The sequence below is a fragment of the Montipora capricornis genome, chromosome 6, assembly GCF_036669925.1.
Source record: "Montipora capricornis isolate CH-2021 chromosome 6, ASM3666992v2, whole genome shotgun sequence".
Taxonomy (NCBI): domain Eukaryota; kingdom Metazoa; phylum Cnidaria; class Anthozoa; order Scleractinia; family Acroporidae; genus Montipora; species Montipora capricornis.
In genome coordinates this window covers 72,546,548-72,561,547 of record NC_090888.1, presented here as the reverse complement: position 1 = coordinate 72,561,547, position 15,000 = coordinate 72,546,548, and the positions used below count along the sequence as shown (strand labels likewise).

General features: G+C 40.4%; 1 protein-coding gene across 1 annotated transcript in view; it reads right to left on the bottom strand.

Annotated features, from left to right (window-relative positions):
- Nucleotides 1–15,000, bottom strand: part of LOC138054456 (uncharacterized) — a 26,604-nt gene that overhangs the window by 6,296 nt on the left and 5,308 nt on the right. The window contains exons 3-7 of the mRNA XM_068900897.1: nt 14,380–14,429; nt 12,934–13,041; nt 9,026–9,245; nt 3,977–4,057; nt 120–1,034 (exon numbers count right to left, since the gene is read on the bottom strand). Coding sequence (XP_068756998.1) covers nt 120–1,034; nt 3,977–4,057; nt 9,026–9,245; nt 12,934–13,041; nt 14,380–14,429 — 1,374 coding nt within the window. The remainder of the gene's footprint in view (nt 1–119; nt 1,035–3,976; nt 4,058–9,025; nt 9,246–12,933; nt 13,042–14,379; nt 14,430–15,000) is intronic.

Here is a 15,000-nt window from a genome sequence, read left to right as displayed (position 1 = left end):
CATCAGTCTATATTTACTTCTATACTTTTACTGAAGACTACGCTGACTTGCTGAATGCAAGCACAACTGTCCGGCAAGAACTATTTAAATGATAAAGCGTAATCTTATTAATCCCTCACCTGAACTCTCATTCGAGGATAGTTCTTCGTGCTCTTTATTCTTTGATATAAGTACAGGCTCTTCACTGCTACTCGTGTTCGTAAATTTGTGGAAAAGGGATCTTAAAATCTCAGTACAACGCTCCAAAGCTACCAGGGGTTCTTTGAGACCACACAACAATGCTGAGGTTGCGTCATTTTGACTCTGAGGGATTGGTTTGTCCAATCTGGACGCCTTGGAATTAACACTCGATTCATTAATTTTGATGTTATCACAGGGTACCCTTTGAGTGCCTTGTTCTGAAGTTGAGTTTTTCGACGCGTGATTTGGATTTTCTCCATCGCTCGCCACGCTGAGAGGTTTGGAAATGTCTGATTCACTTGGGATCTTACTTGAACGGCCTTCAGGAGAGAATTCGAGATTCACTTCTGTATTTTCCACAACGGCACAGATATCGTCTGCAGCATGACCAAAGTGTTCTTTGTTCTTTTCGCTGTACACCCCTACACTCGTTGTGCCAAGAACCTTGGAGGCATCATGCCCGCTCGCTGCCACGTCATCCGCAAAGAGATTGCCAGCAGTATCACCTCCATTACGAGTTGACCTCTCTGTTGTGAAAGCGGACAGGTGACAATAATCAAGACAAGTGTGATCATCAGTTACGGCTGTGACATATGCCCGAAACTTGAGTAACACAATTCTGTAAAGAGAGGTTTGTATCAGTCTGCATTTTACAATGCTCTGAACAAGAGCATCTCTAAGCTGCTGTCTGTTTGTGGTTGTCGGAGCTGGTAGAGGTTCCTTCCCTGTGCTATTAGTCGAGCAGAGCTTCGGTGGAGTAAACACAAAGCAATGATCTGCCTTGGAGGTAACGTTGTATGTTGAGGTAAAGGTTAAACCCGACGGCGGCTTCGTGACGGAGTTTTCGTTAGAATCTAAAACGAAATCAAACAAAAACAGCTTGTAACAGCCAAGCATAAATTTTAGTACAACTAAAAAAATACTAAAAGCTCAGACAGTTAATTCTACCTTCACTGGAAACTGGGAAACTAATTTTAGATTTATCGATTGTTAAGTTACTATATTCTTTGGCGATAGTATTTTCCCATTTCATCTATTCACCACTTTTAACAAATTTCTATTTTCTAAAGAAACTGTGGTTCTGCGTCGGTGGGAGAGTGAAACAGGAAAATTTGGTTTTAACAAACGTGTTTATAAAGGTCGAAGAATTACCACCGTGAACGATTTGGAAAGCTGACGTTTCGAGTGTTAGCCCTTCGTCTGATAGAGGAATTGTGGGTGTTGCCGGTTTTTACGCGGGTGGGGAAGAGCTTTGCCTTGGTGGACATATGGCAACATAAATTTGTGAAGAAATTAGTGGAATGAGAGGCGTTCATTGATTCCGTGAGGATAGAGTGTACCTAGTTGAAAGATGAATTTTTGTTCCAGATTCTTACGGCTTTCTGTGTTCCCGTGGTGTAAGGATAGGCCGTAAATTGTCATGTTGTGGTGGGAGTGATCAGGAAAATTAAAATGGCGCGCAACTGGTTTTGATATATCTGTGTTGTTTTTTCTACATATCTTAGGCACTTTAAATGCAACTCCGCAAATGTCATCTATTGCATAACCTGCATATTTCCACCAATGGCAAAGCTCTTCCACACCTGCATAAAAACCAGAAATACCCACAATTCCTCTATTCGCTCTGACGAACGGCAAACGCTCGAAACGTCAGCTTTCCAAATCGTTCACCGTGGTAATTCGACCTTTATCAACACGTTTGATAAAACCAAATTTTCCTGTACACCACTTTTGTTTGTTAACTGAATACTAAATCAATCATTCCCCTAAGGGTTTTTCAGGGCCAATTTACAACACTTTGTAGGGGACTATCCCAGACTGCTTTATGCACAAATGGCAGCTGTGCAGTTTACAATCTTAACTGAATAACAAGTAGAATTCACAGGTGCCCCAGAACAGAACAGAACAGAATGAGAGAATGAGAGAGACCACCAAAACCACTCTTCTCGCACAGTGTGTGTGCATTCTTTAACGTCCCACACAAGTGAAGTGACACGGGGCCTACGTTTTATCGTCCTTATCCGAGAAGACTTGAGATATAACCATTTGAAGATGTCATTACAAAGGCAGCACTTTCTCCTCAGTCATTTCAAGACCCTGACCTTAATCTCCTGCACCAAAATCCAGTGCTCTTCCAACTGAGCTAACTGGTGGTGGTTTTTAACGCATTCGAACGTCTTATGCCAAGTTTTCTTTTTTCGAACCCTCTCAAGAACGCAGGTTAAGCTAGCAGTGGTAGTGGTAGTGGTAGTGGTAGTGGCATTAGTAGCAGTGGCAGTGGTAATAGTGGTTGTAGTAGTAGTAGCGGTAGCGGTGTTGGTAGTGGTAGAAGTAGTAGTGGTGGCTATTGTAGTAGTGGTAGTGGTGGTGGTAGTAGTAGTGGTCCTTGCAGTAGTAGTGGTAGTGGTGGTGGTAATGTGTGGTGGCGAATCTTATACGCTTCTTTCCATAGGGGTTGATTTTCAAGTGATCGTTTTGAATATGGCCGCGCGAAAACCTGTCAAACGAGAACGCAAAGGGGGAAGGGCCGTGGAGAAGGAGAAACCACCAGCAATCAACCCTCAACATTTTCGAAACCTCCCATTTCCAATCATGAGTGACGAGCACGAGTTTGATGTCAACTACAAACCAAACATTGTGCACCTTGCGTAAACATTGGCGGTAACACATAAATTCGCTCGGGCAAAAGTTATAAGGGGGGTAGTTTCTAAAGAAACTGTGGTTCTGCGTCGGTGGGGAAGTAGTACACTGACAAAAATTTGGTTTTATCAACGGAGTGGATAATGTAAATTCACCACCGTACAGGGATTCTCAAAGCTGACGTTTCGAGCGTTAGCCTTTTGTTCCGACGAAGGGCCAACGCTCCAAACGTCAGCTTTTAGAATCCCTGTACGGTGGTCAATTTACATCATCAACTCCGTTTATAAAACCAAATTTTTGTGCAAAAGTTATAAGATCGAACTGAAATTTCAACCTACCGTTTAACATTTCCATGTCCATGTTTCTACTGTGTGCGATTCGTCGACAATGATATGTAGCCAACAATTTTTTGTGGAAGTTACAGTCTAGCGCATCTTCTCCCTATGCGAAAACTAGCTGGAGCTTCCCAACGGATACATTTGGCAGCCGCTAACGAGTGATTGATGTGAGCCCTCATCCTTCAGCTTCTTTAATCTGGTCACCGACGATACTTCTCGAAGGTGTGATTAATAATGCAGGACACATTTCGCCGGTTAGAAAAAGCCGCAATATGTAGTTTTTGCCAAATTCCTTGGTAAGGACCGCCAAAATATTTTACGTCCTTCTGTTCTTATTTAGGAAAACCAGAAAATCCAAGCTACTTCACGGAAGTTTCCAAATTTTTTGAAAACAGATTGTCGGCAATTTCCGCTCTGTTTTGTCTTTACACCTTTATGAAAGGAAGCAATAAATTTTGACTGATAGGTGGCTTCTTTCTGACACTTTATCAGCCAATCAGGAATGATATTTTCTCCGTCCGTGGGCAAACAGAGGTTTCGAAAATGTTGAGGGATTGATTGCAGGCGGTTTCTCACTCCTTTTACTCGGCCCCTCCCCCGCCCGCCCTCCTTGCGTTCTCGTTTGACTTCTGTCCAGGCTTTCGCGCGGCCGATGATATTCAAAACGGTCACTCGAAAGTCAACCCCGTTGGAAAGAAGGGTCTAAAACTCGCCAAACCGCCGTGGTAATAGCAGTGGTTGGTGGTAATGGTAATAGTAGTAGTAGTGGCTGTTCAAGGCTTCTTGCCCGAAAATTTAGTTATTCAGATAACAATTACCGTTATATCTCCTGGACGTCGGATCAAACAATGTCTGCTTTCTCCTCTTCGCTTTCTTTCGTCTTCGTCTTGAACCGGGTGCTCGAAAGAAATTAGTCAGTGAACGCAATTGACTGTGGAGTTCTTTTAAAGTCAATTAAAATTGCCTCGCCCTTTGTAGCATTCAGTTGCATCATACTAGCACACCAGACCAGCTTTAATTAGATGTATACCCTAAGTTAATTCTAACTTGGTTCCATGAGCAACAAAATGATCTGTTTAATGCAGCAAAATGAAATTCAAAGTCGACCTGCAATAGTATACTACTGGCTAAACTTTAAAATGAAAGAATGATCCTCATCGTGACAATTATCGACACATGTATTACTAGAAGCGGGTCGACCGTGTTGACGATTAATCCAACACCCTGTTGTCCTCGCAGGTTAACTCGTTAGGGGAGGACAAGGAGAAGGACACTCCGAAATATAATTACATACTGCCAAAAGCGACCAACGACCTTTGTAGGGAGGAGGTGTTGCACCTGCAGCATTACAAAGATCATTTTGTTGCTCACGGAACCAAGTTAGAATTAACTTAGGGGAATAACTCGAAAACTGCAAAGTTCTTTTATTCCTCCTGGCTCAACTTTAAGCATATCTATTTTTTAAGCTACTGTACTTTTGTCACTCGCTAAATGTAAATATCTCTTTTAGTGTTTAGAGTAAATCATGCATTGTTATTGTTGTTGTCGGGCTTCGGGCTATGATCGGGACAAAAGAGCTTTGGGCATAGGAACAGGATCAAGATATCTTTGAAACCTTGTTGCGGAAGGACTGGACTGCCCACTGCAGTATTTTGGTCAAGAGAGTTTTTGTGAACACAAGCCAAAGACAATCGAATACCTCTGAAGATGAGCTCGCACACCTGAGGAGATAACACTTTCGGCGGAAGGCGACGGTGAATATCATATCATATCATACATCTTTATTTACCCTCAGATTTTAGAGTAGCTTGGTGTAGCTAATATCTCCGAGCATTATCCTCCCAACCATTATATATAGTACACAACAGAAGACAGACCACAACAACGGGAACTACATGCCCTGCTCTTTGCGACAAGTGTGCGGGTTCTTTTACGTCCCACAGGATTATGAACATTGAAGGGTTGTGAGACGGGACCTCCGGCTTATCTTCCTTATCCGAGAAGACTAGAGAGTCTAACCATTTGCAGATGTAATTACAAAGGCAGCACTTTCTCCTCAGTTATTTAAAGACCCTGAGTGTTGGTCCGGCCGGAGTTGAACTCACGACCTCCCGCGTGACAGCCCGGTGCTCAACCAACTGAGCCACCGGTGCGCGGTAAAATACTCACGTAACGCTAGACTAAATCACGACACTGTGTTCAAAGACAGAAGGCGCCGGAGAGCAGAAGCGGAAGCGGACCGAGAAGCAGTTGGTTTAAAGTTGCATTGCTGGCTGAGGTTTGTTGGTTTGTGGGTTAGTCGGTTTGTTGGTTTGTTAGTTAGTTGCTTTTTGGAGTGAAAGCGATCGAACTGAACTGAACTGTTTAATATTGTAAATACTCAAAGTAAAGTATTTAGTTTATTTAGTGTTGTCATTTAAATGTATATAAAGCATAAAGAAAATCTAAGTAAGATTAGTTAATTTATAGATAGTCGCTGTAGTAACTGTTATACTTGTTGTTAAATTATATCTTTAATTAAAAGTCGTACGCGTTTTCTTAAAATTTATGCTGTGTTGCGGGTTTGTGGGAAGATGTGTGAAGTGCGTTGTCTTACCATTAGTTTTCTCCTGTTCTATCTTCACAATCTTGCGCGACCCAAGGGATCACGAGCCGCTGGTGGCAGCGGTCACGTAACCATTATTATTTTTTTTTTGTCACCAGTTTGTAGATAGTTTTAGCCACTCGTCTTGTTCGTTAGTGTGAGTGTTACGTAACTTCCTATTGCACGATTCCCTAGTGTATTATGTATTATCTGATTTAGTGTTAGAGATTATTTTTAGTGTTGTAATGTAGTTATCTAAAAAAAAAACATGTTTTGTCGTAATTTGAATAAATTAGTTTAACTATATATAGATGTAAAAAGTCGTGGGCGTTGGTTAGTTGTTGAAGTGGCGCAAGGTTTGTTGACAAGAGGAAGGCCAATTTTAGAAGAAAGTAGAGGGCAGAAACGCTCAAACGGTCAATGCTGAAGGTCTTTAAGAGACCCCAACCGTACATAAAGACAAAACCCCTTTGTCTACGGTGGAGGAACGAGCGTACCTGATACCTCTAGCGAAGGATAAAGCTTGACCTCCTGGAATGTTCGAGGGTTGAACTCAGGAAAAGTACACTAGATAATCATCGAAATGTCTGAACCCTGGTGGACAGGACAAGGAAGGTGCTCGACTGACAATGGGAGAATTACAGTCGTTTCGCCTACGGGTCGTTTCGCCTACTGTCTGTTCGCCTACGTCTAGAGTCGATTCGCCTACACTCCGCAAATTTAACAGACTAAGGCTCAGGTTCGGGCGCAAAGTCTATTAATCACACATTGCCCCTTCCTTTGCTGTGGACCGAAATGCTTCGAAAAAGATTGATAATAAGTAAGTTCTATTTGTATTTTCTTTCCTTCCCTCCAATCAACGAAGAAATAATCACGTTTCCTCTGAAAGCAACGCAAGTAAACTTGACTTTAGTACAAGTTTATACGCCCGCAACCACAGCCACAGAGGATGAGATGGACCGTTTCTACTCTCTGTTACAAGAAACAATTGATTCACTCCACAAAAGAGTCATGATAATCATCATGGGAGACAGAAATGCGAAGATTGAGAAACGCAGGATGAAAACAAGAAAACTTGGAGTTCATGGGTTAGGAACATGGAACGAGAAAGGAGACAGGTTAGAATAATTGTGTATCAAAAACGATATGGTTGAAGGGAACAAAATGCTTGAAGTACACCCAAGGCACCTGTATACCTGGATAAGTCCTGGAGACAGGTTTTGCAACCGATAGACTTCATACTTATGCTACTTGGAGCATTAAGACTAGCCCAGGAGAAGACCATCAGGTCGGGAGGGGGGATGTGGTAGGTCATGGGCACCCTAGGATCAAAGCCACCTGGAATCAACAACATTGCCAGAGATTAATGTGCTCAATGTGGGAAGCAACAGGAAGTGAGGATGTAACCTTACTCTGGAAACTATGCTGCAGTATATGGAAAGGAAGGGATTGGCCCGCTGAATGCTGAAGAACAGAGTTTGAAAGGAAATCTAACAGAATGCTCCAACTACAAAACAATCAGCCTGATAGTACGTGCAAGCAAAGTGTTACTGAAGATAATTGTTAACAGGATGAAGAACAGGTATCAACAGGAAATATGTGAATAACAAGCTGGATTTGTAGATTTAAGGCAATAAAAAATTAACAAACTTAAGGATTACCACAACAATGGAGAAATGCAGAGAGTAGAAGATACCTTTATAAATTATTTGTGTTTTATTGACTATGCAAATGCTTTTGACTGTGTTAGCCATCTACAGTTATGGGGCACAATGGCAAAGATGGGTTTCTGATACATATCATTAATGTGAACAAGAACGTTTAAGAACAATAAGAAGCAATAGTATGTACAACCTTTAAGGACATGGAATGGTTCAAAATAGGAAGAGGATTGAGAAAGGGTTGAACATTGTCACCATATCTCTACAACATTAGTTATTATAAGCAGAGGACACCATGAGAACTGCGCTGGATGGGCAAAGTCAAGGCAATTCAATTAGCAAATGCACCATCAACAACAGGTCTGCCGTTTGCTGATGACACTACCATACTATATGCAACTCAAGGCAGGATCTACTCAATCTTCTTGAAGTGGGTAAAATAGGCTAGCCCAGACAAAGATCTTATGTTGAATAGAGTAAACACCAAGATTATGGTTACCATAGCAGATGAAACCAGTGGTGCAAAACCAGCATTTATATTGGATGGAGAGAAGATAGAGGATGTGAATTATTTCATGTATCTGGGATCCAAGATAAACACAGAGGTGATAAAACACACAAAAATAGAGAGAAGAATTAGTCCACAGAACAGAAGCTAAGCTTAGTATAATTTGGAAAAGCAGAGGAGTAAACATTAAGCTGAATGTCAGACTGCTAAGAGCACTAGCCTTTCCTATAGCAACATAATTACATGTACTGTATGGGTAGGAGTCACAGACATTGAAAGAGGACGACAAGGGCAGGTAGCAAGTATGATGGAAAGAATGAATGAGTGGCTTCTACAGAAGGTCGCATCAAAGAGAGTTATACTAAGCACAGTAGCATCAAGAAAGTTGAGAATGTTTGGTCACTTAATCAGGAAAGAGGTAAAGGTAAAGTCTCTGTTACGAGCCTGAAGGCCCATTAAGGCCGGTGCTTATCTCCGGTTTCCATAGCATGAAGTGACTACGTGTATTTATGCTCCCCCCTGGATGGGATGCTAGTCCATCGCAGGGTTATCCCCAGCATTACGCCGGTACCAATTTATACACCTGGGTTGAGAGAAGCACCGTGAGGGTAAAGTGTCTTGCCCAAGAACACAACACAATGTCCCCAGCCAGGCCCCGAACCCGGACAACTCGATCCGGAGTCGAGCACACTAACCATGAGGCCACCGCGCCTCCCACTTAATCAGGAAAGAAGGGTTAGCGACTTACCCCTATTCTGACTGCAGTCCATCGAGCCGCCATGTTGGATGGAGGTTGGGAGGAAATGGGATGAGAAAATGGAATGACAAAAAGGATTTTTCTATCCCTTACCCCTCTCCCCACATCTCCACTTCTGACCCACCCAATTGGTGGCAATTTATTCTTCTTCCAATATCTACCACAAAAATTCAAGACAGTGGCTTAACATTCTGCAAAGGAAATACTGAGTGAGTCACTACTAAAATACGCCTGCATTGCAGGCTTTGCAGCTAGCGTCTTCTGACTAACAGAGAGAGAGAGAGAAAGAGAGAGAGAGAGAGATGAGAATTATTCAATGCCATTTGTTTGAGTACATGACTTTTGTTATAATCTAACCTGATATGGGTTTAGTAGAAGACCATGTGACACTGGGGCTCACTGTGCCGGCAAGTGATGATGGCCATGAGAAGGGCGTGCAGGTAGATGATCTTGATTGAAAAGTAGGCAGCGTTGGCAAAAAGGGAGTGATTGAGGCGTCAGAATGCAAAGGGTTTAAGTCACCTTTTTCATCACTCTGTGTCCCTTTCATGAAAAGGTAGTCTTTGAAACGTAATTCCTGTAAAATGGACAGAATAAAAGAACAGAAAAAGTAAAGGTTCATTTGAATTTTCAGGGGAACTTGTTAATACTAGATGGAGTAGTTTGATGAGTGCATGCCAGGTTTGTGACCTATGGGTGCGTTCCTTTGGGATGAGCCGAAAAAGGATTACTTGGATCATGGCGCATCAAAGGAACTGAAAAATCCTTTCCCAAAGTGGATTCATCGGTTCCTTTGATGCACCATGATCCAAGTGATCTTCCGTAAAAGGATCAGTGATCCTTTTATGGATCATCCCAAAGGAACTCACCCTATATCTAACCTATGTAACATGCTACACTGCTACCCATTCTTGGGTTTTCATGTCAAACAATCATCACACAAGAAGACAGATATTGAATTTCCGGTATATATTCTGCAACGTGCAATGCTACAAAAGGGAAAACAGCTTGGATTTTACCTTATTGTGACAAATAATCTGCTAAGTGCCTTAACAAATGTATTATTGAACACTTGCATTAATCCTCTTATACCATTTTTTTTAGAAGTATAATGTCTGCTCAATACTTTAAATATACAAGAGACCTCCCTTTAATGCATTTAGATTTTTAGAGCGACACTTGTCGACTTTCTGAAGATGAGCCGATCTTTGACAATAAAGTTAAATAATTTGTCAACAATGTCTTCAAACTGAACAGTAACTACCACAGAAGACAAGAATAATTATCAATCTTAAACAGCAACAAACAAACGACAACATTTATTTTATTAACATAAATTATTGGGGAATATGACTGACCCGCAGGTAGCAGCCGCTAATCTAGACAGGCCAGACTTACAACTTCCTTTAGGTTGAATTATTATTGTTGTTGCAAACAAAGGCAACAAGAGCTGTACAGGTAAAAAAATAAATAAACGGCAGAGGCAGCTGTAGAATACAAGAATAGGGAGCTTACGAAACGAGGACGACAACGGCTACGAGGACTTCATTTAAAAATACGAGTTCGCGTTATTCATATCGCTACGAAACTATTTCATGTCGTTTTGCGTTAAAAATGCGTAGTAATTACTATCGAGAAATTAAACTGGTACGAGTGGGTTGGAAGGGTAGAGAGAGAATTGAAAATTCATCGTCATGTGCTAACGTCCTCCATAGAACCTTGAATTTGGTCATTTCATGTCGTCATTTAGGAGATGACAGCAGAGAAATGTACCAAAATGTAAAACGCAGGTGCAGAGCGTGCAGAGCCATTGTTTTTGCTCACTAAACCTATTGTTTTATAGCGTCGTTGCTGCCGTCAGCGTCGTTGTTTCGTAAGCTCCCTAATGACAGCAGATGACAGCACGCAGCAAGACAAAATGAAAATAAGTTCTCAAGATTATTAATTTTTATTTTTGTATTCAAAAACTCATTGATAATAAATCATGAACCTAACCAAGGTTGTAGCCTAACAGGAGCCCGGAAGCCTGGGGCTCCCAAAGAATAGCTCTGGGCACCTAAATTTTTCACAGCAACACCTTTCATTTCATATGTTGGGCTCCTAAGTTCTCTGTGTTTAGCTCTGAGGGCCCCTTTAAAATTTTCTTAGGCAGCAGCCTTGCTAACAGCCTATAAGACACCAATAAAATGTCACGGGCGAGAGCTTTAAACCCAATAAAACACTCCTCATTAGAATTCTTCATATAAAGAATAGTAATAAGGCCCAGCTTGTTTTTTAATGCTAATAATTATTATCTTCCTCTCACAATTTGAACCCTTGCTCGGACGCCCAAGGGACATGCTTTCTGTGGAATGTTTTTTTTAAGGTGTTCTAAAAACTCGCAGCATGTGTTTTATCAGGTCTAAAAAAAACTCGCCTAAGCCTCCTCTTACTAAACCCAATAAAACACTGCTGCTCCTTTTTTTACAGTACTAGACAGTATAAACATAAAAACCTGTTGCAAGTCACACAGAAAAGAAAAGGAATTGCAGTAAAGAGAAGACTCTATTTGTATCTTTTACCCTGTTCAATGTCCTAAAATAATATGTAAGTTAATAGACCTAAGGAAAAGTTTTCCCTGCTAGCAGAGGTCACTTTTCTTTTCCATTTGCTGGGATGACGAGTACGATAAAATAGACCTCTGCCAAGGGTTGATACTCAATTTGATCCAACCACTGTCCATAACCTGGGACACCACTCTTCAAACCGCATGCCCCATGATACCTTTGCTGACTGTGACTTAAGCCAGCTATGTCCTGTGCATTCCTTTACAGTAATTCCGCTGTCGTTAAGTGAGCCCAAAAAAGTATCCAGGGTTCTCCTTATCAGGCGGTAACCGGTAAAATTTACCGCTTGTAAGAGCACTTATTACCGCCTGCAAACGCTCAGAAGTCGCTTATCCTTTGCAGAACGTCCAACATTAACCAATATTTATTGCTTTACTGGTTTGAAAAGGTGCCAAACCTGTTGCGCTGAAAACTAGGGAGAACCCTGAGTATCATGTGAGGATTTGGTCTCAAAGTAACTGCCGCGCATGCTCAACACATTGAGTATCGACCAATGGCAGAGGTCTCTTTTCCCGTACTCGTCAGTCAAGCGAATGCAAAAGAAAAGAGACCCCTGCTAGCAGGGAAAAGGAAGTTATTCACCGAAGAAGCTATTTGAGTAATGCATCATAGGGAGCTTGGATAGGCCAGACAGTTTTGTGTTATTAATAAAGTCTCAAAAAGAACCAAAGTAGTGATCAACTAAAATACTTCTGGTTTCTTAAATCATTAGAGGCTATTTCCCAAAAGAAGCTTAGACGCCTTGTCGGCATTTCTCAAGGCCACTTCCGAATGACACAAAAAGTCTTGCCATAGTTTTGCTTGAATTTTGCCTTAAAGACCAGCACTCGCAGTAGAATACGAGTATTGCAGTTTCACAATTTGTTTTAAATTAAGGTGGAAATAAATGGGACTAAATTTTTTGAAAACTTTTCAATGTAGGCTCCGCTTACAACACTCCCAAATCCCAATTCGATCCGGTTGAACGAGCCCTGTTAGCACTCTTAAGGTGTACCGTGGATAAAACAAATATTAATAATAATAATATTGCTATTGTTATTATTATTATTATTATTATTATTATTATTATTATACGTTTTTTAAAGACAGGAAAAAGTTGCTAATTGCAAAGTTTCATACCTCTCTCTCTCTCTCTCTTACTGAGGACAAAGAAGCAATTTTTACACCCACAGGACCCCATTAACCTACAATTGTTAAACAGAAATCGGCTCCTGACATCCAAAGAGGCCCATAAATGTTTCGGGCTCAGTTACACAAAAAACACTCCAATTTGAAGAATTTTTTTCCAAAATTTGAAGTGGAGGGAGGCAGGCCAAGCAGTTAAAGTACCAAACTTGAAATCCAGAGATATGTTTGTTCCTTTTAGTTGAAAAGCCTGAGCATATTATTTGTTTCCATAGCAGCTTTAATGATCTCGCCTGCTCTTACAAACTCTCAGCATGGGTTTTTTAAGATCTCACACAATTTACAAACAATGAAAGGTCTTAAAACAGGGTTTGCAATCTTCTTATCCAGAAAAAGCTATCTATTGGGGAGGCCGGTGCTGCTACAGAAGGTGTCACTGAGGTGGAAGAGAGGGCTGGGGAAAGGGGGATCAGTAAAAAAGCTGCGGTGCACCTTCTCCTTTCCAGCTAGCTGAACAATATAACAATGACTTACTTCAACGCTCATGTGAGAAAAAACACTCATGCACGTGATAGTTTGAATTCTACTCTCTATGTCGATGGCTGTGCCTCTTTTTATCACGCAGTCTGAAACTGTCGTCACCTGCAAAAAGGAACAAAGAAACTCTCACTTGCATTGCCGAGAGCAAAATAATGGTTAACTAAAGATAAAAGAAAAGTGAGTTTTGCAACTACCTCCTAAAATAACAGCAAAGAGGAGTAATACATGTACAAGACTGAAGCAAGATCATTATATGGCTTTAAAAAGTTGCATTACAGTACCTACATTGTGTAAGTTATGTACAATACCTTAATTTAATTCCTGTAAACAACCCCTTGACCTTTGCTCATGTTCATTACATATAGTTACTCAACAGAATATCAAATTTCTGGTTGGTCAATGAAGAATGCATAAATAGATTATATATTGCAATTTACATAATAACCCAAGTTATTCACAGATTTTGATTGGTTCTTGCCTATGATCTATTAGAGGACAGACACACGATTGACGTCACCATCAGCTTTCATGCGAACAAAGTTTAATTATTTATGATATAAAACCAATAGAGTCCATGTTGCCGTGGGTCTGTTCAGTAATAGATCACAGAAGACGTCAAAATGTGGTAAGAACATCAGTGACACCCTCGGCTACCGCCTCGTGTGCCACTTTTTTGTTCTTACCACATTTTCACGTCATCTGTAATCTATTACTGAACAGACGCACAGTAACATGGAATCTATTTGTTTAGCAGAAGTTCCTACAGCTCACACAATTTTGAGAACTTTCATTCATAATTGATTATTACATGTGGCATGTTAGTTACCTTGACTGGGGTACAAAATCTAGTTTTGGAATTTATTTGCTCCCTTTGCCGTAATAGCTGGAATAAATTAAGTCACAGCTATTTTACTTATTTTACACAGTAGAAGAACATTATACATGAAAAAATTAGCTGATTCTGATTGGCTGAGAGCACCGCAGTTCATGTGTAGCACACTGTGCAAAAAGTGTAATACCAGTGCAAATTACACATCAAAATTCTGGATTATGATTGGCTAATAAACAATAGGATTTGGTCAGAACCAATCAAATATCTTGTTTTCAAATCGAGCGCCTGCCCTGGGTGGTGCAATTATGGCGAAATTTTTCCCTGACTGCATGATACTTGTGCATTTCTTCTGCTGAATTCAAATTTTTTCACGTACATTCATTAAATAAGTAATCTCATGATTTTTCTGATGCAATTTGGAATAAATAAGCACTTGTAAATTTTTTCAAATACTACAAACTGCACTTGCCCTATGGGCTCATGCAATTTTGGTCGCCTTTGAAAACATTTAATTGTGCTTATTTATTCCAAATTGCACTGTCTCAAAATCATGTGATTACCTATACAAATTTACAGAAACATAATATAATAATTATGAAGTGACTCACGGTAAATGGAACAAGTGTTCCAGACAGTTTCCATTCAACAGGCTGATTATCTGGAAGAAAATTGACTATAATCACAGACGTCAACTTAAAACTGTAAAAACCCAAGGCAGTATCTGTAATACATGTGTAATAATACTCATGCTAGTGACATGTGATGTGATGCAGTAAATGGTTACACCACTTTTCACCATACAGACTGAAACTGTGACGTCACTTGCAACATTAGGAACAAAAAGAAAAGAAAATACTCACATTAACACAAGGAATTGAAAAACAATATTAACTACTGCAACTAACTTCTCCTAAAATAACAGTGAACAAAAGTTATATGTTTGAAACAAGCCTGAAGGTCAAAGAAACTCTGTAGTCTGACAGTGACCAAGGTCGACTTTAATAAGTCTCGTGAAAGTACCAATATAATTGTAACTACAGAACAAAGGATATTTCAGCTGACCACCAGCTTATTAGACAGTTCTATGCTATAAACTTAGTAATTTTTTGACGCAACTCAAAGAAGAACTGTTCCAAAGTGCACCAGTCATTTCAAGCACTAATTTGGACACAAAGTTAATTAATGAGCTCATCAAAAGATCCACACCATAGGATAGTACAAGAGTACAA